This window comes from Stylophora pistillata, chromosome 8 (genome assembly GCF_964205215.1).
Source record: "Stylophora pistillata chromosome 8, jaStyPist1.2, whole genome shotgun sequence".
Taxonomy (NCBI): domain Eukaryota; kingdom Metazoa; phylum Cnidaria; class Anthozoa; order Scleractinia; family Pocilloporidae; genus Stylophora; species Stylophora pistillata.
Window position 1 is genome coordinate 28,491,091 of NC_142526.1, and position 25,138 is coordinate 28,516,228.

General features: G+C 38.8%; 2 protein-coding genes across 4 annotated transcripts in view; both read left to right on the forward strand.

Moving 5' to 3' along the window:
• Nucleotides 1–4,815: 4,815 nt before the first annotated feature.
• LOC111323539 (testin) lies at nt 4,816–16,882 on the forward strand. The gene is made up of 7 exons (XM_022926921.2): nt 4,816–4,996; nt 5,125–5,210; nt 10,184–10,466; nt 10,924–11,154; nt 13,907–14,125; nt 14,848–14,996; nt 15,266–16,882. The coding sequence occupies exons 1-7, from the start codon at nt 4,883–4,885 to the stop codon at nt 15,990–15,992; spliced, it is 1,809 nt and encodes a 602-aa protein (XP_022782656.2). The 5' UTR covers nt 4,816–4,882; the 3' UTR covers nt 15,993–16,882.
• A 6,079-nt stretch (nt 16,883–22,961) lies between these two features.
• Nucleotides 22,962–25,138, forward strand: part of LOC111323685 (dystrophin) — a 60,081-nt gene continuing 57,904 nt past the window's right edge. For all 3 annotated transcript variants that reach the window (XM_088729966.1, XM_088729965.1, XM_088729964.1), the window contains exons 1-2: nt 22,962–23,080; nt 23,294–23,477. In XM_088729966.1, the coding sequence (XP_088586092.1) occupies nt 23,420–23,477 (58 nt within the window). In that variant the 5' untranslated portion in view covers nt 22,962–23,080; nt 23,294–23,419. The remainder of the gene's footprint in view (nt 23,081–23,293; nt 23,478–25,138) is intronic.

A 25,138-nucleotide genomic window follows, 5' to 3' on the forward strand; every position in this document is an offset into this window, starting at 1 on the left:
ATAAAATGATCAATATTTCTAAGAGCCTGGTCACCTCTCATTTTATTGACCATAATAGAACTCGTTTCGCAAAGTAGTAATTTTGACAGAATTTCTATTTTGCGAAATGGCGTTTTTTTCACCTTTATTTAGCAAATATGTCCTCTTTCCCCGAAACAAAATGAAAGACAACTACTTGTTTTTGTTCTCGATTGCTCTTTATTGGCTCGGAGTTTACTGTTTATTGTTGTTATAATTCTGTTTTCTATACTATTTTGCGAAACGAAACGAAACGAAATTTTGCAAGATTGCCTTTTTTCGCCTTTGCTTAGCAAATATGCCCTCTTCGTCCGAAACAAAATGTTTCCACTAATAAAATGATCAATATTTCTAAGAGCCTGGTCACCTTATAACGTATTTTCCTAGCAGTTTGACTAAACATCGAGCGTTAATTGAGTTCGGCTGGAATTGCCAGTCACGCATGTGGCTTGTTGGTCAGCTATAAAATCGAGTTGCGGCAACCATAAATAGAATAGAACAAAATACAAGGAATACAGAGCAGAATAGAAAACAGAATTATAACAACAATAAAGAGTAAACTCCGAGCCAATAAAGAGCAATCGAGAACGAAAACAGGTAGTTGTCTTTCATTTTGTTTCGGGCAAAGAGGACATATTTGCTAAATAAAGGTGAAAAAAACGCCATTTCGCAAAATAGTAATTCTGTCAAGATTACTACTCTGCGAAACAAGTTTCTATTATGGTCAATAAATTGAGAGGTGAGCAGGCTCTTAGAAAGATTGATCATTTTATTAGTGGACATATTTTGTTTCGGACGAAGAGGACATATTTGCTGAATAAAGGCAAAAAAACGCCATTTCGCAAAATAGTAATTCTGTCAAAATTACTACTTTGCGAAACGAGTTCTATTTTGATCAATAAAAGGAGAGGTGACCAGGCTCTTAGAAATATTGATCATTTTAGTAGTGGAAACATTTTGTTTCGGACGAGGAGGACATATTTTCAAAATAAAAGCGAAAAAACGCCATTTCGCAAAATAGTAATTCTGTCAAAATTACTACTTTGCGAAACGAGTTCTGTTATGGTCAATAAAATGAGAGGTGACCAGGCTCTTAGAAACATTGATCATTTTATTGGTGGAAACATTTTGTTTTGGACGAAGAGGGCATATTTGCTGAATAAAGGTGAAAAAACGCCATTTCGCAAAATAGTAATTCTGTCAAAATTACTACTTTGCGAAACGAGTTCTGTTATGGTCAAAAAATGAGAGGTGACCAGGCTCTTAGAGATATTGATCATTTTATTGGTGGAAACATTTTGTTTCGGACGAAGAGGGCATATTTGCTAAATAAAAGCGAAAAAACGCCATTTCGCAAAATAGTAATTCTGTCAAAATTACTACTTTGCGAAACGAGTTCTGTTATGGTCAATAAAATGAGAGGTCACCAGGCTCTTAGAAACATTGATCATTTTATTAGTGGAAACATTTTGTTTCGGACGAAGAGGACATATTTGCTAAATAAAGGCGAAAAAACGCCATTTCGCAAAATAGTAATTCTGTCAAAATTACTACTTTGCGAAACGAGTTCTGTTATGGTCAATAAAATGAGAGGTCACCAGGCTCTTGGAGACATTGACCTTTTTATTGGTGGAAACATTTTGTTTCGGACGAGGAGGACATATTTGCTGAATAAAGGTGAAAAAACGCCATTTCGCAAAATAGTAATTCTGTCAAAATTACTACTTTGCGAAACGAATTCTACTATGGTCAATAAAATGAGAGGTGAGCAGGCTCTTAAAAATATTGATCATCTTATTGGTGGAAACATTTTGTTTCGGACGAAGAGGACATATTTGCTAAATAAAGGCGAAAAAACGCCATTTCGCAAAATTTCGTTTCGTTTCGTTTCGTTTCGTTTCGCAAAATAGTACAATTTCGTTTCGTTTCGTTTCGTTTCGCAAAATAGTATAAGCCAAGTGAACCCTTATGATCTCTCAGGGGTCAATACTTGTTTGTTTTCTTTCAAATTCGTTTCTGGTAAAGAATCATACCCACTTGGACTTGCTTATTCACGAAACCTTTTTCCGATGAGAAAGAAAGTGATACGTTAGCATTGATGTTATTCAACATTTTTTTTCTCGAAGGAGATCTTATAGGGAATGGGGCCTCCAGCCTGAAAATATGTATGTACTTTCTCTTATTCCCACTATGATCTGTCCTCAGTCGATCAATACCTGAACTTTTTGAAAGAGAAATTATGTAAGAGACTCTATAGAAGCAGGGACAAATAATTTGTTGGAGAGGAAATTTGGACATGTTCCTGTGTCTTTTGAAGACATTTTGGAGAAAGGACTGCAAAATACGATGCTTACTCGGATTATTATGATAACTGCAAATAACTTTTTAATGCAGTAGAGACGAATTACTTAATCTTTTCTGGAATGTTCTTAGCTGTTTAGTGTGCGACAATTTTGCTTCAAATGGCTAATTAAAGATACGATGAATATTCGATAATCGGCCGCTCGCTAAATTCCATCTTTTTATTGTGTGTGTGTGTCGCTCTGCGTTACATTTATCATTTACAACACGAAATAGTCTATCAGTACGTGGCTAAACATTTCTCCATTAATCAGTGATTGAGAAAACATTATCACGTAGATCTCTCTACTTATGGTCGGGCAATACATCCTGTACTCCTTAATAAGTATCACACATTTCCATCCAGCTTAAATTAGTGCATAGTAATGTTATTGAGTCGACCTCCTATCAATTTTGTTTATATCAGGTAGCGGTATCATATTATTTCTCTCCTCTTCTTTCTCCTCGTAGTTATCATCGTTATCTCGAGCTTGCTATTTAAAGTTTTATTTTTCGGTTTTGTTCTGTCTTCAAATATAATTAGGTTGTTCAACATCATCTGCAGAAGCTGATAAGGGAGTATTGGTACTAATATGGGAGATTTGTGGCTATTTATAAGCCGTGTAATTGATACCATAGTTTGACGTTTCCTGCCTAACGAGCGCGACATTTTCCCTCACGTGCTCAGCGTGCCGCGCGATCTTTCATCATTCGCGTGATCAGAATTTACAGCATAGTGCAGTTCTGGACGGTGCTCGGTTTTCTTGACGAGACATGCCCGATTGTGGGAGACTAACATAACGCCCTGCCCCTCCCTCATGTGTGGTCCGTGGCACCTTTTACAAGCCGACTGGCCACTTACTAGCAAAACCTTTATGTTTGTTTTCCTATGTTTGTTTGTTTTACTATGATTGCTTGTTTATTTCTATTAGTTTAAGACACGAGTACGAAACGTCGAAGCTCGTTGGTTATCGAGATCTGCAGAATGGAAATGAATTGGTACTGCATTCTGTAAATAAAAAAAATTGATTTAAAAATTAAAAGGTAAACCTGTAGAATCAAAATCAATTTATTCTGAGTTGTTCTTCAACATCTATTTCAATCGGAAATCTTTATTCCTTCCGTATCAACCACACAAGAGGCTTCCGATATTGTTGAAACTGAGACGAATGTGTTGTAGCTCAGTGGTACAGAATACAATACGTAATAACAAGTCTGGGGCTCGTTTTCTTACGTAACTTTTTCAATGCTCGGTGAAAACGATAAAAGCGGTAGAGCCACAAAACCTTTCCGTTTCCAAATCTTGTAGCTTCGTCGTGCAATACTGTTTCACATTAGCCAGCTATACATAGGTTGGGGTTGGTGTGAATTCTCAGCGGGAACCACACACTTCCTTTGTCCCAAGTTGTTGGTGACAAATGAACTTAACAACTTTTGTGAAACTGTAATCTCTACGAAGGTTCTGTCGTCAAACGACATCATTCAGTCTCGCTTCTAAACCTCCTCACTTGTATCACAAATAGAATTTGGCGTCAAAATAGTTCATTGCTGAGAGAGAAAAAAAAAGCAGAGAACAGATTGTTCGGAATGTGGACCGGTAACAACAGGAGATTATTGGCGAAAGTATTTCTCGTGAGTTATCAATTTTTCCGAGAGATTCTCATATTAAGACTCTCCCATCTCATTTGTTCGTCGTTAAAGGTTTGCAGGATGTAAAGAAATTCTTAGAAATATGATCTTTTGCGCGAATCATCAGTAAAAATATTTTGTCTGAGCGGAAATCCGAGCTTGATTGACAATCTGTTCTGCTTGAAGTTTTGACAGTGACAAAGTGAGCATTCAAGATAGGATTGATATTTTTTCTTTCAATCTTATCTTAACTCCCAAACAAAAACATGTAGGGTTTCTTAAAGTAAGATTAGCTTCGAGTTATAGGTATTGTTTCCATATCTACATTTTAATATAGCGGATGCTTTAGAAAGTCAAATAAAGCGCTAAAGAATTCAGACTAAGGGTGTCTCAAAGTGGATTACCGTACAAACCGCCCTTTTCCCGGATTTGCGTGGATAATATCAAGACTTTTTTTCTGTTAATTAAAAGCTCCGATCCCGAGCCTTCGCATAATAAACTGCTTGACATGTTTCAAAGAATCCTTATTTTCTTATTGCACTCTACGTAATTTTTTTCTGCGTACATCCTGAACAGCTTTTGGACTCGAAAAAAGTCTCGTACGCTTTACAATGAAGTAAGATTCTCACTGTTGTTTTTCTCTACATTTAATTCACAATAAATTTGTTAACACTTCCGGAAGACGCTCAGCTATTTCTCTTCTTTACGCACGTAGTAATGACACAAAACCTGCGCGCATTTCCTCGCGTGTTCGTCCGCCGCCCGCGCGTCAAAAAATGACATCCGGCGCGCCCTGAGGGACTGAAATATGAAAACCTTGTTGGATAAATATCAAAGCGGGATTTAATTTCGTCAATGCATCGCGCTTCGCTTAACCTCTCCAGTGCATACCACAATGAACGCTGGACGCTCTAGAACGCGCACTGCTGAGAATATGGACAATTTTCAGCGCTTCCTGAGTACTGACGAGATCAAAATGGGTTCGGAGCGCTCATCTGCATCGAAGAAAGTAAGAGAGACAACTATTAAATCGTTTTTTGACTTAATTATATAAATAGCGCCTCTCAGACTGCGACGATGGGGTCGTAATGGCAGCTGGCTGGTCAAGCTGACTGGAATCTTTCCCTTTGCTCTCAGGGAATTTTGCTGCAGAATCTCGACGAAGGAAAGCCCTGTCTTAAATGCGGAGAAAAATGTTCTGGATTCAGTTTGCACGTGTGGCGGTAAGTGGTCCAAACTCAAGCATCTTAAACTTGTTTATTTTGTGGGTCCATTTTACGCATACTCTCAGTCGGGCTGTCAGCGAACAAAATTCGCGCACGAACTGAGAATTAATGAAATCGAAATTATAATCCCGTTGTTTAGACTAAAATTATTCTGTGTGTCACTTAATTAAGTACAATAAAACACAATGAATTTCTCGCGGATCGTGTTGTTCCCACCCGCAGAAAATAATTCTAGTGCAGCAAATTGTTCGCATTCGTATAACACTTCTTAACTTTGACTGTCTCATCTATTTTTCGCTCGTAAAGGGTGTGTATGAAAGTATTTATCTCTTAAAGCGCCTTTCATATCTATTTATCCAATTTATCATTTGGCGATCTCTGTGCTAAGGTATCATGAAAGTGAAATACCCACACTAGTTACTAGAAGGTAATATGTCAGTGCAGGCTGGCAATAGCGACTTGTCATTGTGGATATGTGTCAAGTTGCGAGCTGCCGGAGGGCATTAAAACTTCGATTTTCATTCATTAGCCGCTTCAGTGACTAAATACACAAGCTGTGTCCATGTAAAGCCCAGTGCGAAGTGCCTCGTAGATAATTTTTTCTGTTCGACCCCTGCCGGTTTGTTGGGGCACTTAAAGCATTTCGATTGCGTGAGAAGCCTGTTTGAACACTTTATGGAGACTGTGAAGAAAGTAGAGAAGACAAAGCCTCCTCAAAAACCACCCAGACCTAGTATAAGGTTAGTGAAATGCAATTTCGCGAATGAATGAACACAGTGTGTGAGAATACATTTTAACGAGTACCGATTAAGAACAGATACCTAATTCGGGTTTCACTGCCTGCCGCTTTGATCAAGAAAACACTCTCAGGAAATTTTCACTTTCAAGAGCTTAAAGTAATAACACGGTGAGACTCTTTTGTACTTACCCAGCAGAAAAGCTGATCTAAGTGCAAAAGTTTTCTATTCTATTCTTAGCCGAAGAAAAATCGAGCGATATTGACATGTTATTTTTGAACATGAATCGTGACTGCCGAGCAGATATCAGGAAATCGTGGTAGGCTGTAATATCGCAGAATGACCAACGTCTAAAGATAAATTCTTCTTCGCAGAAGATGTTTAAACTTTCATTTTCAAACGGGACGGTCTTAAGTACTACAACAACAGTGCAATTATTTTGGACACTCATTTCACGCGTCTGCAGTGTTTATTTTGTTAGACAAGTAAACAATTGCGTTCAAAAATTTAAGAGTTTTATGGATTGCCAAAAGATCCGAATTTTTTCCCTTTCCGCTTCTAATGATGCTCCCACAAAAGAAAAGGCCAGATTCTAGAGAGATCAATCTTAGAAGGCGTTAGAATAACATTTTTCAGACACGTGCCAAAAAACCCGCTGCGCATTATAAAGGCAGCTTTTAGGACGCAGCGCGAAGGTGACCGACTGAACTTTAATTCCGTTTGAGTAGTTTTGTAACCAAACACCGAAAGTTATTTTGTCACAGAAACAGACTTGGTCGTTAGTTTTGACAAACTGTGTGTAGAATATTTAATTTATGGATTAATAAACTTTGAGGGAGCAAACTTGCAAGAAGCGAGGAGTTTCTTGAAGGACCTAGTCCTAGCTCTCTCTGAATAGCTATAAGTGAGCAATTTCAAGTAAGTGTCCTCGAAAGTATTTGCGAATTTTAACCTTCCTTTGAAGACACATCTTTTAAGTTCCTCGAAGGAATGCTCTCCGGCCACAACATATGGCGTTACTGCTTTTCCGACCGAAAGCAACAACAGCAACAAAAGGATGTTTTAGAAAAGACTGGTCACTTTTTGTTTCTTCGGTGTTCCAAGTCTAAACGAAAAATAACCTTCAAACAATTCAAGAGTTGCTGCTGATGTTTTCTTAACGATTTTCATGGAATATCTAAGCGTTTCTGCTTTTGAAAATGGCGGATAAAATGCCGCAAATTGCCCATGTGTAATTTTAAGGACATCCGTTTCACTAGAGATTGATTATTTCTATAAAAGTTTGCCGAAAACCACAAAATATTCATGTAAATTGATTTACCACGTGGAAATCATTCGAAAGCAGATGAAGTTTAAGAACTGAAGACTTGAATTTTAAATCTCTTCGTTTTCTGTGGTCATATAATAGACACTTCGAAGAAAATTTATTAGGAAAACCACTGGCACTGAAAAAGATGCCTTAAAAAATTCCTCTTGTGATTCTATGATCAATTTAAGATTGCGTGTTACTTTGTTAAGTGAAACAGAAACATAGCTAAGTTTGGTTCCGATCGGGCGGATATTCAAGCGATTCGGTTTCGGAGAATTTGAGTTATTGGGTTGTGGTAAAAATTCATTACACTATGAACACTAGTCGTGGTAGTAAGGTGAGCCATCTGACAGCAATGCATATGCATTGATAAAACTACTAGTTCGAACCTCGCATAAAAATAAACAGAAGTTACCATCCCTCGTGACATTTAGCGGCCTGTCCTAGTTTTTGGTGAAAGCTTCTGCTTTGCTGAACAATCTTTTTTATGTCATTGTGAGGAGTTTTCCGTTTGTAATAAGCATCTGTTTACAATCCATACGTTTATTTTGGAAATGAGGATCGCGAAAACCAAAACTATCGTTTGATCCGTACAACCAAGACTCGCTCTTGTTTGAATTGTAGCCATATGACCAACCTACCGCCCAAATTTTGAGAATTTTTCTTAAAAGATTTGAGTTGTTTTAAAGAAGCAGGGCTGATTTTAACTTTATAAAAAAAAACATTAATCCGTCAGTCTTATAGCTGTTAATCTTTGTAGTGTAAATATTTACTTTTCTTTTGAGATCAAGTTGCGAAAATGACCTTTACTTACTGCTTCAAATTTGATAACGATAGACAAAAAGCACTTTTGGAGCAATTAGCTTTTGAGCGCGGAAAGTAAACTGAGGTTTTGTTGGTATTGTTTTTTGTGTGGCCCTGTGATAAGCTTAACCAATCAGATGCTGAACTAAAATCAATTGCGACCACACTCACGTTTCTCCCCTCTTCAGGTCGTGTGCATGTGATTTCGTCGAGTTTTTGTTGGCTCCTTGTAGTATTTTTCTTTTTTCCTGATAGGCCTGTAAAACGGATTTAGGTTGCGCATGCAGGTAACGCCAGTATTATTCACGTATTATAGTAAATCTGATAACGGATATTTATTACATTCATTTTGAAATCACTGGTGGTCCCTGTAATCTGATTGGCTCTAACTGGTGCGATTTATTCACGAATCGCACCATTTTTTGCTCCAAATCGCATCATTTTACGCTTGACTGAGTTTGGGACACATGACGTCAAAGTCTTTCTGTTTTGCATACAAAATAAGATGTAGAAGCATTTCCGGTTCCGCTTTTTATTTAAAAAACCGGCTCAGTACTGCATCAGTAAATATTTAAATTGACCAAGTCCTGTATTTGGGCGATTTCAAAATGGACGTAATAAAGTGGTAATTGAACGTCGTGTCGTGCAATTTTGGTCATAAATCATACTTGTGATTTTGAAATCACGCGTATGATTTCAGCCCAAATTGCACTCCACTCAGTTCAATTACCATTATAACTACACTTTCGCCTATTCTTTGCAAGTCCCTTGAATTTGGACATTTCTACCGTAAATTTACAACAGTAACCGAAGGAATTCGATGAATAAAAGTCGCATTAAATCCCCTTATGTCTAGCTGGAAAGAGTCTTATTGACTTTAACTTTTCGGGGAAAGAAAAACCGATTTACACACGCCATTACAGCTGACAACTCCAAAGCATACATTTGCATTCACTTTCAATTTTACTTTCCGTGACATTTTAAAACGAAACAGAGGTAAATTTGCGAACATTGATTGTCGTTGAAAATAAACAATACTTTTCGTAAGATCTCCGAGTGTTTTTCAGTTTTACGAGAAGATCGTCAGTTAACTCGTGTGTGTTTGTCTTACAAGTTCTGTTGTTTATTAAAACGTGTACGCTTCTTTCCTCTTCAATTGACAGGTGTCACATCATGACAGTTACTAATCAAAAAATGTTTCAAGTTTGCTCGGAAGCCTTTTAAGTTGGGTTAAAGGGAACCTCCATTATTTTTACAAATATCGGCTAAAATGTTTCAAATGTACTTATTAGAAGATCTGAAATAAAAAAAGGGTCTCACCTAGTGAAATTAATTTTTTATCGTCCTTCAAAGATGAAAGCTTTCTCCTTAGTTTGGATAACGTCTGTTTTCTTTATTATCCACTCGCTAACAAATTATTAAGTTTATGGAGGATTTTCCGGTATTTAAACTCGTAATTGTAGCCGCAAATCACATGGGTTCTTATGGCAACCATTTTCTATGTGTTAGAAAAAAATAGAAAATATTATTGACCAGCATAGGTCGGTCCGTATTGGGAAAAACTGTGGCCTCGGGCGGTATCCAAGACCTCGGGCACAGTTTTTCCCAATATGTACCTCCGGCTGGTCAATGAGATATTTATGCTTTATGCAGTCATCATACATATGCAAGCGTCAGGGGATGAAGCACTTCATACATTTGCCATATTTTTTTGTAACCCTCTGACCACTTGTAACCGTTTAGAATTATCTATTCTTTGAGAGGAATCGACTCAATTCTCATGAACGATGCTCGGCGATTTTACAAAGGTCTATGCTTTCCCTCTCTCTGCTCTCATAAATCTGTTCTCTCGCACAACATAGTAACAGTACTAAGATCCACTAAACGTTAATGATAATGATTACCATCATTGTGGTAATGTGAACGAAGAGACATCTCGATTGAGTAACATTTTAACAACATGAACATGATTGCACAGTTTAAGACAACCTTATATTTTCTTCATTTCGTTATGACGTTAGGCCATTACGCGTCCAAGCGTGAACCAGATTTGACAAGCCTTTTTTTACCCCTGGTAACCTGACTTTTTTTAAAATGTGCAATTCCATCTTTCTCGACAGTAAAGTCTGTGCGAACTGCAAATGTCCCCGTGAGAACCATGATCTGTCTGTAGATGTTGATGCTGATGTCGACGTAGACGAAGTTCAATTCAAAGTAAAAGGCCTTAAAATCAACTCGGACACGAACCGCGAAGATGATTTACCATCCCCTCCCCCGCTGTCAAATAACAATGAATACCCAACTCAATCCTCCCCTGTGGATAATGACTTCTTTCCCCCTCCGCCCCCTCCCTCAACGGCCTCAGATTACCTTTGGTCACCTCCAGGGTTGACAACTGGTCAGGTATGGAAAAACAAATATGTCATTTTCTTTCCGCATCAGAGCCTATTTTAGTCTTACGAAAATTTTTGTGTCTTCATTAATTTTCTGCATTTTTGGGGGGGATAATCTTGCCACAATTTTTTCATTAAAAGCATCAAAAAAGTTTTCCTTGTTTGAAAAATGCCTTAGCGCTGCGGTTTAATGGATAAATCGCCATTTAGGAAATGAATATTGGCAAACCGCACCATGCTTTCCGTCGAATAAGATTAATTCCGATGAATAACTTGAAAGTTATCTTTGTGGATTAATAGTAAACAGAACCAATAGATTTGCGAACAGAACTTGAAAGACATCTTCATGCTTTAGACCAGGAAGGTTGAAGTATATGTCCTCACACAACGAAGAAATTTTTGAACTGAGACTGCACCTTATCCAGAAATTTTTATGCATAGTTGTGCTCTTGTCTGGATCATGATAGGTGGAGGCTTACATGAAGTCCCTACCAGAGGATAGAATTCCCATCGCTGGTACACCAGGAGAAGATTATTACATAAAACAGCGCGTATATCAAAACCCACCACAAGACAAAGCACCCGTGCATTTCTCAAATATTCCCGAGCCTCAAAGAGAAGCTTTTGTTCAATTCTGGAATAACGAAGACAATGCAAGAGGAACCGGAAAGGTCAAAGTTCCACTTGGAAGAAGAGAGGTCAGAGAAACTCCTTGTCCTCCTTATTATATTGTTGATTTTTTCTCCTTGCAAGTAGAAGAAACAAGAAATACGTTCATGTCCAGCAGAGAAAAAAAAGAGAGACAGTTGATTGCATGCGCATTTCTTTCATCTCTCAACGTTAATGCTAAATATGTCAATTTACAACGTTTGACCCCCCTTAAAGACCTTAATCCTCAAACCAGACACAATGCTGGACTAAGGTTTTTCAATAACACACATACACACGCCCTGAATAGATACGTGGTCAAGTGAAGCCACAGAACGTCAATACTGGCAGCAGTTCTCCACACTCAGAATGGCTTGTATTAATAAACTGTTTGGAATGCACTTAAATTATGAAAAAAAAAAAAAAATTACGGAAAGGCACCAGAGACGATAAAGAGTTTCTCTGGCGATTTTCGCCGAAAACTAGACGTAAGTTCGCTCTCCTGGATAAGAATGGAAGATTAACATGTTTGTGATGAAAAAAACGAAAACAAAAACGATAAGATTTTAGAGTCACTTTGCTATAAAGCCTTTATTTTAGTGACTGATGGAACACTTCTTTCTCAGAACAGTGGATTGCATCATAAAAAAATGGGCTTATCTGTGTATCTGCTCTCAGTATTCCTTTATTTCAAGCATTAATGAGCTTGGCGTGTTTTTTTTCTAATGAAGCATTAACTTTTACTCGAAGCTTTGTAAGCGCACACATGCCAAGAAATGTTCATACTTCCTAGCCCTTTAACCCCAGGCAACAAAAGTTTCATAAGCTGGCTGGATAATCTGCTGAGGTCTTAATCCTGCTTAAACAATAACTTGTCCAATCCGCTTTAAATTAAACGCTGTGAAATTTAACGTACAAGAAATGATTAGCTTTAGATCAGCCTAGATAAGAACAAAACTGATAATGGTTTACCAAAACCATTTAGGTATGCTTTATGATATAAAGAGAATTCCAAGAACGAGACTGTAGATGTTTACGGTAATCTTTCTTGAGTTCTTAAAGATAACTCTTGAAAAGGCGTGTATGAACACGTTAAGTTTGCAGGGATAACTTTTCAACGAGAGGAATTTGTCTTGTCTTGTCTTGTACCAAAGAGGCTCTGACTAGTTAGAGTTTAAGTAAATGTCCATTTGTGTTAACCCTGTTTAATTTGGTTGTTAATGATGTGCTTCAAGTATGTGAACAGATGCGCAAAATTCCTTACAGATCTTTAATCTTTCTTATAATTTTGGGCAGTCTATCCTTTCTGCGTATAATTATCATTATTATTTTCATTTTACGTATAGGAGCTCTTTAAGCTACTTCTCTATCATTGTTCACGCGCACAAAGATGTCTATATATTTTCCGGCTCAGCCTAATCTCTCTTAGTGGTTTTCTCGTGGGAGTGCGCTAAGTCCTCGCGAGTGCGAGGACTTAGCGAGGTGGCCGCTTGTTGCGCGGGGGTCGCGAGAACCACGCCTTGGATATCATAATTTATTCTTACCACTCCATGGTATTGTAATTTCTCTTATTGTGTGGTTTAAGTCTTAACCTCGTCTCACATTTTACGATAGGTCACTTCCTCCAATAATTTCGTACAAAAAAAAGAATTGTCCAATAGTTGTGAAAAAATAGGTCTTGAGCGGTAGGACGCGGAATTTTGATTCGGCCAAGTGACACATCAATGCATGGTATTGTTTTTCATGATCAAACGCTACCGAGGTGTAAAAGATGAAGTTATTTGATTAAATTACTATGCAATATTCATGTTCGTTCCTGGTTCGTTACTTCACAAAGACCCCTGGTACAGAGTAAAATCTGTAGTAGGCGATCTAGTAAGCCCCCAGACCCTCTGGATATCTTATTTCACAGGGCGTTCGGGCTAACGCTCTTTATAATAATAATAATAATAATAATTTACATTTCTAAAGCGCTAAAATTATAAAATATTCTAAAGCGCTTTACAACATTATTAACTACAAATATTAAAATGATAAACGACAAAATATCAAAACAAACTGTAAGCCAGCTTGAATAGATGTGTCTTAAGCTTTGACTTAAAAATCGTTACACTTGGACTGTTTCGAATTTCAAGCGGCAGTTCGTTCCACAAAAAAGGTCCAGAACGGGCAAAGGCACGATCACCAAAGGTCTTAAAGTTAGTTCTTGGGACCTTAAGGAGACCCTGATCGCAGGAACGTAGCTGATGACCCTTGACACTGTGTGGCTGCAGATATTCTTTTATGTATAGTGGGCCTTGGTTATTTAAAGCTTTATAAATTAAAAGTAACAACTTAAAATGGACGCGATAAGCCACAGGAAGCCAGTGAAGATTATATAAGGCGGACGAGATGTGGTGAAACTTGGGAATCCTAAAAATTAGTCGAGCAGCGGCGTTAAGCACCTTCTGAAGACGCTCTGTCTGGTACTTGGGTACGCCAAATAAAAAGGAGTTGCAATAGTCTAAATGCGAAGTCACAAATGCGTGAACAAGAGTCTTCGTGGGGAGAAGAATCTTTATTCTTCTTTTTTGTAGCCCGGATAGAAAGAATGCCGTATTTAACGTGTATTTCTTTGATAAACTGGAGGGGAAGAGGTAGGACCTTTCAGGGAGGGAGGGAGGGGCTTACACAAAAGCTCTGGACGATGGGTTTACTAGAGAAGGAAGCTCACTGGAGCGTTTTCGATCTGCATACCTTTCGTACGCATAGTTGAAGTTTACTGCGCTCGAATTTACTTTTGGTTTTCCTGTGCTTCTTTAGAATTGCCAATCGTGTTTCAAGACCATCCCTAAAGGTGACGTGGTGGTTTCAGCTGAGTTTGATGACAATGAAGTGTCATGTTATCACGCTGCATGCTTCTGCTGTGCGACTTGTTGGGAGCTGTTGGTAGACCTCACTTACTTCCGGTATGGAAACAAAGTCTACTGCGCAAGACATCACGCTGAGTTGTCAAGGCAACGTTGCTACGGATGCGACGAGGTAAGATTAGCCGCCACAATATGTTATGCCATTTTGCGGTTGTCCACGCTCTAGGAGCACAGTAACTGACATAGCGTCATCTTAAGTGGAAGTCATTACAGGAGTTAGTGGAAGTTTTGTTTATCAGTCGAACATTAGAAGGCTAGTGCACTGAAATCTGGTTTGTCATCATTTATGCCTTTGCTCTCAATAACGTCTACTGACAACAACTAAGAACATTCTATTGACAACAGCTATTCACTTGACTCTAACGATGACTTCCGCACAGGTTGTCGAAACATCAGTCACTGCCACCGACAACAGTCCTTCTCAGGACTACACTAACCCGGACGATCACACGGCACTTTCACATCTGTAGCTCGTTAGCTGTGATTAATAGGTTTGGATTAATGTCAGTATCTCAGCAATTGCGCACCTACCCCTCCCCTAATCAAACATGAATCGTAAATTGTTATCAGTTGACTGCTGTTGGGGAAGGGGTGGGGGCGTAGTGCTGTTTTTGGGGAAGGGGTGGAGGCGTAGTAGCTCAGATTCTTTCTTTGATCCAAAGCTTTTTGGGGCTTTGATCGAGTCAGTAGAGCTGGTCCTCTTTGCGAGGCCCGGATGTTCAAAGTCTAGGCTTCACGATAAAGTTAATTTTTTTTCATTTCAGTTTGTTACGCGACATTGACACATAATTAATTTTGAACTTTTTTTATTTCCCTCTATCTGCGCATGCTCAGCTTATCTTTACTGGAGAATACACCATAGCCATGAACAAAAGCTGGCACTTGGGTCATTTCCGATGCAACGAGTGCGACGTCAGTATCACCGGCAAGCAGTTTATTGTCAGAGACGAAAAGCCCGTATGCGTTGACTGTTTTGACTGCAGGTGTGTTCTTTTTGCTAAGAATTACGTGACTGTGCGTTGTACGTGATATATTAATTTCATGGACGCTGTTATCTTATTCAGGGAGTCAAATGACAAGGAAAATCGTGAAGAACATTGAGAGATTTTTTCGCCAATTCTGCGTCTGAGACCAACTTTTTTCTCAATAGCAAGAGGGCAACTCAACAGCAGTCTTGCTACTACTGCTTAAGATTCTCCATTCTGTATCGATTAAGCGGTTTTAATGGTCAAAATTGTTTCTTTTAATGCAGATTTGCTAACGTGTGTGACTACTGTCATGGCAAGATTGGCCCTGATGCTAAAGACGTGTCAACGGCTGACGATCGACATTGGCACGAAATGTGTTTCCTGTGCGAGTTGTGTCGGAAACCTCTGCGATCAGACGGAAAATTTACTTTCTACAAGGAGCAAGTTCTGTGTAATGATTGCTACATCACGAACTTCCAGAAGACGTGTGAAGGATGCCATTATGCCATCGAGTCTGGAAGCGCGCGCTTGGAATATAATGGCACCTACTGGCACGAAGAATGCTTCAAGTGCGCCGTCTGTCGGGAAGCCATCGGGACCAGCGGTTTCGTTCCAAAAGATGACGAGTTCTATTGTCCAGGATGCTACCAGAATTTGCATGCCAAGCGTTGCGCGGATTGCGGGGAGCCACTTTCCGAAGGCGGTGTCCTTTACAACGAACAGACCTGGCATAAGGAATGTTTCAGTTGTTTTACCTGCCATGAATCGTTGGCATCTCGACCATTCTCCGTGCACAGTGGCCACCGCTACTGCATCGAGTGTTATGGAAGGTTCCTGGCCAAGCAGTGTGAGGTCTGCTTTAAACCAATTATTGGCGGTGAATACTTCACGTTAGAGGAATCAAATTTCCACAAAGAGTGCTTTAACTGCACTCGGTGTCAGCGGTCTCTGGCCAATGAGGGATTCGTCAGGGAGGGGGTTGAACTTCTATGCGCCAGTTGTGCTGATTGAACGGAGGCGCACAAGTTGAACGAATAAGAATTTATGCAAGTCTATAAGGGAAAAATTGTAAATCTATCAGAACAATATTTTATGAGTTCTTCTTATGTTTCCAAAGTAGGCTTGTTTTATTGAATTGGCAATGAAGATTATTTGTTTTCATCCAATAAACCGACAATCCTAGCGTACAAGTAAGAAGTTGATCTGTTTGCCAGTAAACGAGCTAACAAAAAAGACAAACTAAAGCAATGGAGCTTATGGGTGTAAAAGTAAGTGTTCATGTTTTTCCTGATTAAGGAAATCATCTATCAAAGCAGTTTGCTACGATGCGGAGAAACATGAAAATTTAGGTAAAAAATTACAAATTTACTTCTCTAAATGTATATCGTAATAATGAATATAGATTATCAGTCGCTGCAAGATCATGAAGTACCTATCAAGTTCAGAATTTATTATTTTTTTGTAACAATCGCCCTCTATTTTTCTTAGAGCATCAGCTAGTTATGTTTAGTACGTTAAGCTGCTACTGTCATGGTTAAAAAGAGTTTTTTTTTTTGCAGTAACAATCGTATTTTATGATTCCTTCGCAAGCTTTTGTTGCTCAATTATTTCTTGAGGGCCTCTCTGAAGGGAGTCGGGGAGGGGATGAGGTGGGCTGGAGGGGATGGGGTGGGCTGGAGGGGATGGGGTGGGCTGGAGGGGATGGGGTGGGCAGGAGGGGATGGGGTGGGCTAGAAGGCTATTGACAGGCTACCAACTCTTTGCTAACCTTCTGCAGAGTCTTCAGCTTAGCTGTTTTGAGGTTTGGTAAGTTTTCCGTTTGTTTTTGACGTTTTTGGATACCAGTTCTGTTAACTTTTGTGATGGTTAAAATTATCATCAATAAAGTGTTTTTTGTAGAATTGTCGTGCGGCAGAAATGCCATTCAGATTGAAAAAGGAAAATGGTTCTGCTGTTTTCAGAACACGACTCATACAAAAACTTAGGATCATGGGACACAATTTCGGTTTACTGTTTGCAGACGTTTATTGACGGTGAGGCCTATATTTCGATAACTTTTTGCGAAGGCTGAGAACAAAGTGAACAGCATCTATGAATCTCTAGCTGTGTCTCCTGCATCTATTAATTAGTTAATTTGGTTAGGCAGGGGGGAAGTTAAAGAACCCACTCACGAGATTTCTGTGATGTGGTCTGGCCTGTTTACTGGGAATTGGGGGAGAAGGGGGCATCTTCAAATAAGTTTCCTTCGATTGTTTGTAAACTGCTGATGCAGTCCGGCCAAAGTCCCCCGAAAAGTGTTGTGATGCGCATTTGATCATATCCACATTTTAATTTGCGCAATATAAATATTAAATTATTATTATTATTATTATTATTATCAGATTACAGTTACCACCAATCTCTGCCAAATTACTTGTTATCAATCTTCTCCTCAGCCTCGTATAGTGTGTTGAGAATTATCAGAATTTTGTTCGTATAATAAGTTACAATCATATAAACAGTCACAACACAATCAATAAGATGCGATTTCCATTTTACATTCCAAACTCTAAGAACGGGAATATTTCTTGCACGTGTTAAAATCATTACAAGTATTACGTTGAACATGAACTATACAAGCAGTGCTAATATTATTCGTATCAAAAGATCCACAACCGTTTCCTGGTACTCTTCAGGACGCAGTTTCCGGTGAGTTATGCCATACATTTTGGCTACTTCAACCGAAAGGATAATTGCTGCTGCGCTAGACATCCTTTCGTGTATTGCTGGGTCAGCGGCTAGCCTCTGAGATCGACGTTTTGTCATTTTGGCGGCAGTGAATGGCCCTGTGGGATCTGCTTCCAAACTCAATAGCAAAATTTTCTCATATTGCAATTTATCCTCATGAGATTTTTTAGCTTTGACGATCAATTCGTACATTAGGTGAATCGTTCGATCGCCAATACTTACGCAATAAACGCCCAAAGGGTTTTAAATTCGGCCAGCATAAATCTCAGTGCTATGCAAACCGCACTAGATGCAGAAGACACTAAAACGTTCGTAGAGCCTGGATTTATAATTTTCAATCCTGACACATCGCTTTGAAACTATCTTAGGTATTATGGCAATTGAATATGAAAGAGCAATCATGGCGACTTTGAAAAGACCGAGGTGCGCAAACTGTGGACACAACACATACGCGAACAAATAAAAAACTGGGGACCCAAGGATGAACTGCCCGCAGAGCTTAAAAACCGAATAAACTCGCGCTAAAAATATTTTTCTGAAAATTCTCCCAATAGAAAAACTTTGGACAAGAATCAGAAATAAATAAAGGATGATCAGTGGATATGGAACCCACGGAGGGTAGTACAGTCCGTAAACAGCAACCACTGAAAAATCTGTAGGCGAGATCAAAGAAAACTCCAACCAGAGTAAACGTTACTAAGTTAACTTCTTTGATAAGAGGCCATCTGAACACAAAAAGCAACATCAGTGGCTGCCAGAGATAGAGAGGTGAAGCCAGGTACGATTCTCCAATTATACGAAGTCGTTTTTTTTCTGGAGAGAAGGAACGGATCATGGAGCTTCTTCCAATCATAGATGAAAATTGTCTTCATCAGATAGTATATAAACAAGAGGCATCCAACCTCTATTAATCCACCAGCCAGTACTGTTACCAGAAATGCGAACCAGGCACTCTTCTTTAAGGAGACTTTTATAGGTAGTCTTTTTTTCTCTCCAAACAGCTTTATCTCTGAAGTTTCGGGGTTTTTAAAACTCTTCACTCGAGGCATCTTCTGCGTCAAAGTGTGGATAATCAATAGGCAATTCTCTGGTGGATGGATCCTTGTTTTCGGAAAGTTCGAGGCCGAATTTCTCATTAATGATGTGTTCTGTGAACAACATAAAGCCGCTGCATAGCAGCTCTACTGGTACGGAAAGGAGTTCTGACATGATCAGTCTTGCATGATAAACTGTTTAGGAAATACAATGTCTCAGTTTATCACAATCTGTGCTTATTGAGGAAGTACGCGCTTCTCAAACTTTCGAAAGCGACACTTTGAATTTTGATTTGACTTGGAGAGAGTGGACAAGGATCGCTATCTTGGGATTATTTCCTTACTCAAACTCTTCACTGGAAATATGTCAAATCGTTTTCAACAATTACAAAACAGACTTTCAAACAGAAATTAACATTTTGGGTGGCAGTTGATCACGACTAAAGAACGGTTAACACCATCAAATCTGGATAAAAAAACCTCAGCAGTTCTAGAGAAATATCCTATTTCGTACATACGACTTTGATTTATTTGGATTTTTGCCATGATTATTAAAAGGGCGTCCTTCCTTGTTATCAAGGGAAAAGCCCTGGGAATCAGGACGACGTGAACCAATATAGGGCGCGTTTAATCAATTAAGACTTGAATCATTTGCGTAAAACGCACAAGTTCGAAACTAGCCATTAAATTTGAAGTTTTGACATGTGGTTTCTATTTACTCGAAAGTAAGTTTCCTAGCTCTATCACACTATCTAAGAAATAACGCTTTTTTTTTTAGCTCTCTGCCTACTTTTCTTTTGGTTTAATGTTCACAACCACTATGTGGATTTAAAATTATCGGACGATCACTACACGAAGTGCACCATTTTGGAAATCTAAACTGAGCTACTATACTGATTGTAATCACGCGTTACAAGTAATACTTGGAATCGGTTAGGTTCAAATTCAAGTTTGCATATTATCCTGAGTTTCAGTTCCTCGGACTGTTGAATACAACTGGATCCTTCTTGTCAGTTTTCCGCAAGTTACTTCTTTTGTACAATTTGTCCTCCATGTTGCACGTTACTGAACATTCATGATAAATTGTAAAATCTTTGGTCGCCTTTAATTATGGTAAAAAGTTACAATAAGTACAACCCAAACAGTTTGTTTGAAGCCAAAGCACACTAGAAGTAATGACATTCTCTGGCTCATCGCCATCCACCTCCCGAGCTCCCAAACACGCCAAAAACTTCCGCTTATGAGGAAAGTGCTGCTCAGCAGCTGATTGAAACAAAAGAAATCACGTTATGTATTATTCATTGATTTGTCAGATGGCGCTTTACAGCAGTCTTTAGACCAAAGTCTATTCAAAAAATGGTCTGTAACTCCCGAATTCCCCTTAGAAATCGGTTCACTCGGTTTTTAGAATCATTTTACTTAAACAGAGACAATTTTTATTGAAAAGTTAAGTAAAATATTTACTTCGCACATACGCATATCATTTATAGGAAAGTTAAGCTCGTTAGTGGGGTACCGCAGGCCAATATTAACTCTTAGATAAACAATTAATCGTAAAATAACAGAAAATCTTGTTCTCTAAGGGGAGAGGAACTTAGAATTTTAAGTAACGACTTAGGAAATGTAATGAAACGGATTTTCATCAAGTACACACACTTTCTTCTTTCTTATCATGAGTTGCGTGTTTATTGCTTAGAGTAACTAGTTTGCCTTTATAAAACCTCCTCGTCGTTTTGTTCAGGAACAGTCATTGAGGACTTCTAATTAATGCTTAAAAATCTCCAATCTATGCATGATGAACTGAAATCTTCGAGGGTTTACTTGACTCGAAAATAGCTGGCCATTTCGAGGAACCTTTCATCTTGAAGTTCATGCTAACCTGTTGTTGGTTTGTCGGGTCATTCAATCACTCATTCATTCAATTATACTGCATGACGGTCAGTCAATTAGTCAGTCAGTCAGTTAATTAGTTGGTCACTCGGTCAGTCGGCCAGTCAGCCAGCCAGCCAGTCACGTGCACCTCCGCCAATGTAATCTATTGCATAACTTACACTTATTGCAAAAAGATTTACATCGGCGAAACAAGCAGAAGACTAGGTGACCGATTCCGAGAACACCTTCGCGACGTGGAGAGGAATGACAAGGACACACCCAAACCAGTCGCTGGACATTTTAATTTACCTAATCATTCTAAGCAACATATGGCAATCTGCGGTCTTTCCTTACACTTAGGTAGCACAAAAAGCCGTAAAACTCTTGAACAAACTGAGCTCATCTTTCAAACCGGCAATCTAAATCCCACAGGTATCAACCGCTTTTCATTCCACTAATTTATTTGTGTTTTCTCGTGGCCTTGTTCCCACCAATCACGTAGCTCCATTCTCTGCCTTTAAAAGTACCGACAACCCACAATTCCTCTATTCGCTCCGACGAAGGGCTAACGCTCGAAACGTCAGCTTTTATAATCGTAACGGTGGCCAATTTACCATTTCAACTTTGATGATATATTGAAATTATTTAGTCAGTCAATGAGTCAGCCAGTCAGTCAATGAGTCAGCCAATCACTGAGTCAGCCAATCACTGAGTCAGCCAATCACTGAGTCAGCCAATCACTGAGTCAGCCAGTCAGTGAGTCAGTAAGTCAGTCAGTCAGTCATTCTGTTAGTCAATCGATCAGTCAGCTAGTCAGTCAATCAGTTAGTTAGTTTGTCAGTCTGTCATTCTGTCAGACAGCCGATCGGTCAGTCAGTCAGTCAGTCAGTCAATACTGAATCAATCAATCAGTCAGTCAGTCATTCAGTCAGCGTTAAATTGGTAAGCCTCTGAGTAGTGATCGGACTTAAATACCAGCTGAGTGACTCATGCACTGATGGACCGTCGGGCTTGTGATCTAGCCGTTGCATAGTATGATCATCAAATTTTAATCCCAGCTTTTCACTGATAGACTCTCGCTGATTTCGCCGCAAACTATCTTAACAAACTACTTTGGTACAACTAAAAAATGTACGTACTATGAGTTAAAAATAAAATCAGCTTTCAGGGGCTTGTACCCCGACGACGTTTTTTAGTATCGCACTTGTACGCAGGAAGTTGTTCGTGTTTCCTTTTCCTGTATCTTTGTGTCACATACAACACACCATGGGATTAGAGTAATTAAATGATTCACGATCACGCAACTTTTTTAATCTTGATAAGTCACAACAGGATTTAGGATTCGTTACTAAAAATCGAACAGATATAAATAGCGAGAAAGCAATATTTCTCAGCTCTTCATGGGCATTTGGACGCGAAAATAGGAAGTTGGTTTTCAGTTGTTTTTCCAATTACGAGAATGATATGAGTGTCATGACAGCGAATGCTGGGAGTTCTGATGTGTAAGGGTCTGCTAAATAAATTGAAAACTGTCAGGCAGATTGCTCGAAACAGATAAAACACGAGGAAATTGTTTGATTTGGAGAGAAATTCCTGTTTCTGTGCTGAAGTGAACTTATTCGTGAGGTATTGAAACGTTTCGATATCTATCCAATGTGTTAACGACCAGTTTTCTTGATTTCTGAGCGGATATAATTAATCGAACTGCATTGTTTTTCGTGATCCCCTTTAAGTCAAATTATCTCTCAAGGGGGATACAGTTGAGCGAAAACTGAGCGACAAAAACAACCCCCACGTAAAAATCGGGAGGATTTATTCTCCTTTGTTAAAACCCACGCTTAACTGTGTCTGTTTCGCAAAGCAAAGAAAAAACGCATTCTTAGCTTCCTTCCCTCGTCAACGCTTTTACAAGATTAAGAACCTTGGGGGTACAATATTATCTTTAAACAAAGGTTTTGAAGTAATATCCTGTCTTGTTTTAATAGAAATTACTTTGCAATCGATATTTCTTTATGTGTACAGATGATTTTACACTTAACGAGGGAGATGATTTTTTCAATTAAATTCGATATATTTAATTTTAGCCTTTCCCTGTTATGTTATACGCTGAAAGATATCAAATCAGAATATCTTATCGGTTGTTTTATCTTCTCCCTCAAGTATGTTTTTCAAAGAGTTTAGTTTCTGGTCTCTTGAAGATGTCCAAGATACGTAAGTGACTTCAAATTCGCAACATAGTTCACATATCGAACCTAACGATTTCATTGGCCAATAACAATTGCCCATTGTCCTGCTTTTTGCCGCGTCCGAGATCATTGAGTCCATGCTCCGCATGAGCGAATATTTCGGAAATACTTCATCGCTGATGTGTTGTGTCTCTGGGGCACTCCACCTAGTCCTTGGAATATCGTAGTAGGCTGTGGCAGTCGTGGTTCAATTATTCCTTCGTTTGGTACTTCAAAGGAGGTTCGTGGGTCGTGAGTCGAAGGCTTATTCGCTGGTTGTGCAGCACACGTTAGTTACGGGCCCTCTGTAATTCACAGGCATCGACTGCTCTTTTCGCTCTGCGAGCGTGCTACACAAAATCATCTGGTTTTTATTGGGTCGATGCATTCAATGTTGAGTGAGCAACAGATCGAAGACTTAACTAATACCCGTGTCTTTTGTATCCTTGTACAGTTTTGGAATGCTTTGTCCCAAATGTTGATGAGCAATTGATCTGCAGTGGTCGAATTGAATATAATCTTTCTGCAAGCAGTCATTGACAGAATTTCAACTGAATCTTCAGCTGGGAGGTATTGAATTATGAGTTTTGAAGAAGACGATAGTGGAACATTTACACTTAGAATAAAGTCACGTTCAGGTAAGATTTGTGGTTGATTATGGAATACTTCCCTGGGCGAAATTAGACATGTTATAAACATCTGAGTGTGAATTCAGCTGTTGGATCGTGATTTCAGTTATCGCATGACTGAGTTCTAAAGCGTCTTTTTATTTCGGTAACACTATTTTGGCTGTATTGAAGTCCTCTCCAATCGTCAGAGAAATCTTTTGTTTATAAGCAATATATTAAACGAAAGCTTTTTATTTATACGAGAATTTTCCTTTATGTCGTCTTCTGAAGGTTTCAAGGATGTTTGTAAGTCCGCGTTGTAGAACGGAAGGGTGGTTTTCTTGCGGACAATAAATTGATCCCGCAATTGTCATCGGGATAGAAATTTCTTACACCAAAACAATGAACTTAATTTTTTCCCGTGGGTTCTATCTTCGCTTTTGTGGTAAACAGTTTCAGCGTTTAAGCGAAGCAACTCGTGCCTGTTGAGCTTCTCACGTCGCTTTCGCCATGTTGTTTTGCTAGTCGTTCACGGCTTACTTGATGTATTTTTACACTCTTTACGTATCGTCTTGTTCGGGTTCTTCACTCTGACACCTAAATGAATGAGAAGTGCTACTTTGTTTACTTTAAAGGTCTTTGAATAGAAACTTTGAATACCGAGTCGTTTAAATTTGGAAGTTGTAGACGTGGCATTTGAAAATTGTTTTAAATATTTTATAGCGCGTAATGTTCTCATTCCTTCACTTTATGGAAACGGTACACGCCGCTAGCCGTTATGACAATAGATAAAGTACATAATTTCCATAATTAACCTTGAAAAGCTGACGTACTTTCTTACTCAAGACCATACACCAGGAAATTAGAACACCAATGTTTTCACAAACGAGATCGGAAAAAGGGTGAAATGCAAAGTTTCCTCTGAATTTTTACCACGCGAGGTTTATCTTGTTATGAGTCGAATACCTCGCATTTGAGAAATGCCTGCGGCTTATTAGGAGCTTACTGTCTTTTCACTCTTGCCCGTTCAATGACTCCGTTGAAACCTACATCGTTGTGAATTCTACGAGAAATGGAACACGCGAATTTCACGCAACCCGTAGAAGCAAACGAGCTTATATAAGGAGGAGACTATCATATCAGCTGAGTAATTTAAGTGATTTTGACCCAGACGTAAAATGTTTACAATGTCAAGATATTTTCGAGGGGGAAACCCACAATACATTTTACATTTAGAATTATTAACACACCAATTCAATTAGAGGGCTGAGATTAAACACACATTAACTTCTCCGTTATCAGCAAGGTTAAAATATCAATTAACTCATCAAGTAAAATCGAAATTTCAGCCCTTCGTTTGTTAAAAAAATAATGTTCATTGTGCATGGAAGACACTCATTATATTAGCTCATTATTTCTTAAAAGCAGTGGCAATGTAATTTGGTAAAGTCAAATTTGGGGTTCAAATTAATTGATCTATCAGAACTGTGGATTTTAGAAGAGCAAATGTAATTTGATCCAGTTTTGATTCCCCTTAGAGTACCACAATCATTTGTAATTTTTGTGCAACTCTACTACTACCACCCAGTAGCTAAACTTTGTGCAATTAAAGGAAAAGTAATTTATCATGCTTGATGGAATACAGTGTATGTAATGTCTTTCTCTGTCTCTCTGAACACCTTGTGTGAAAG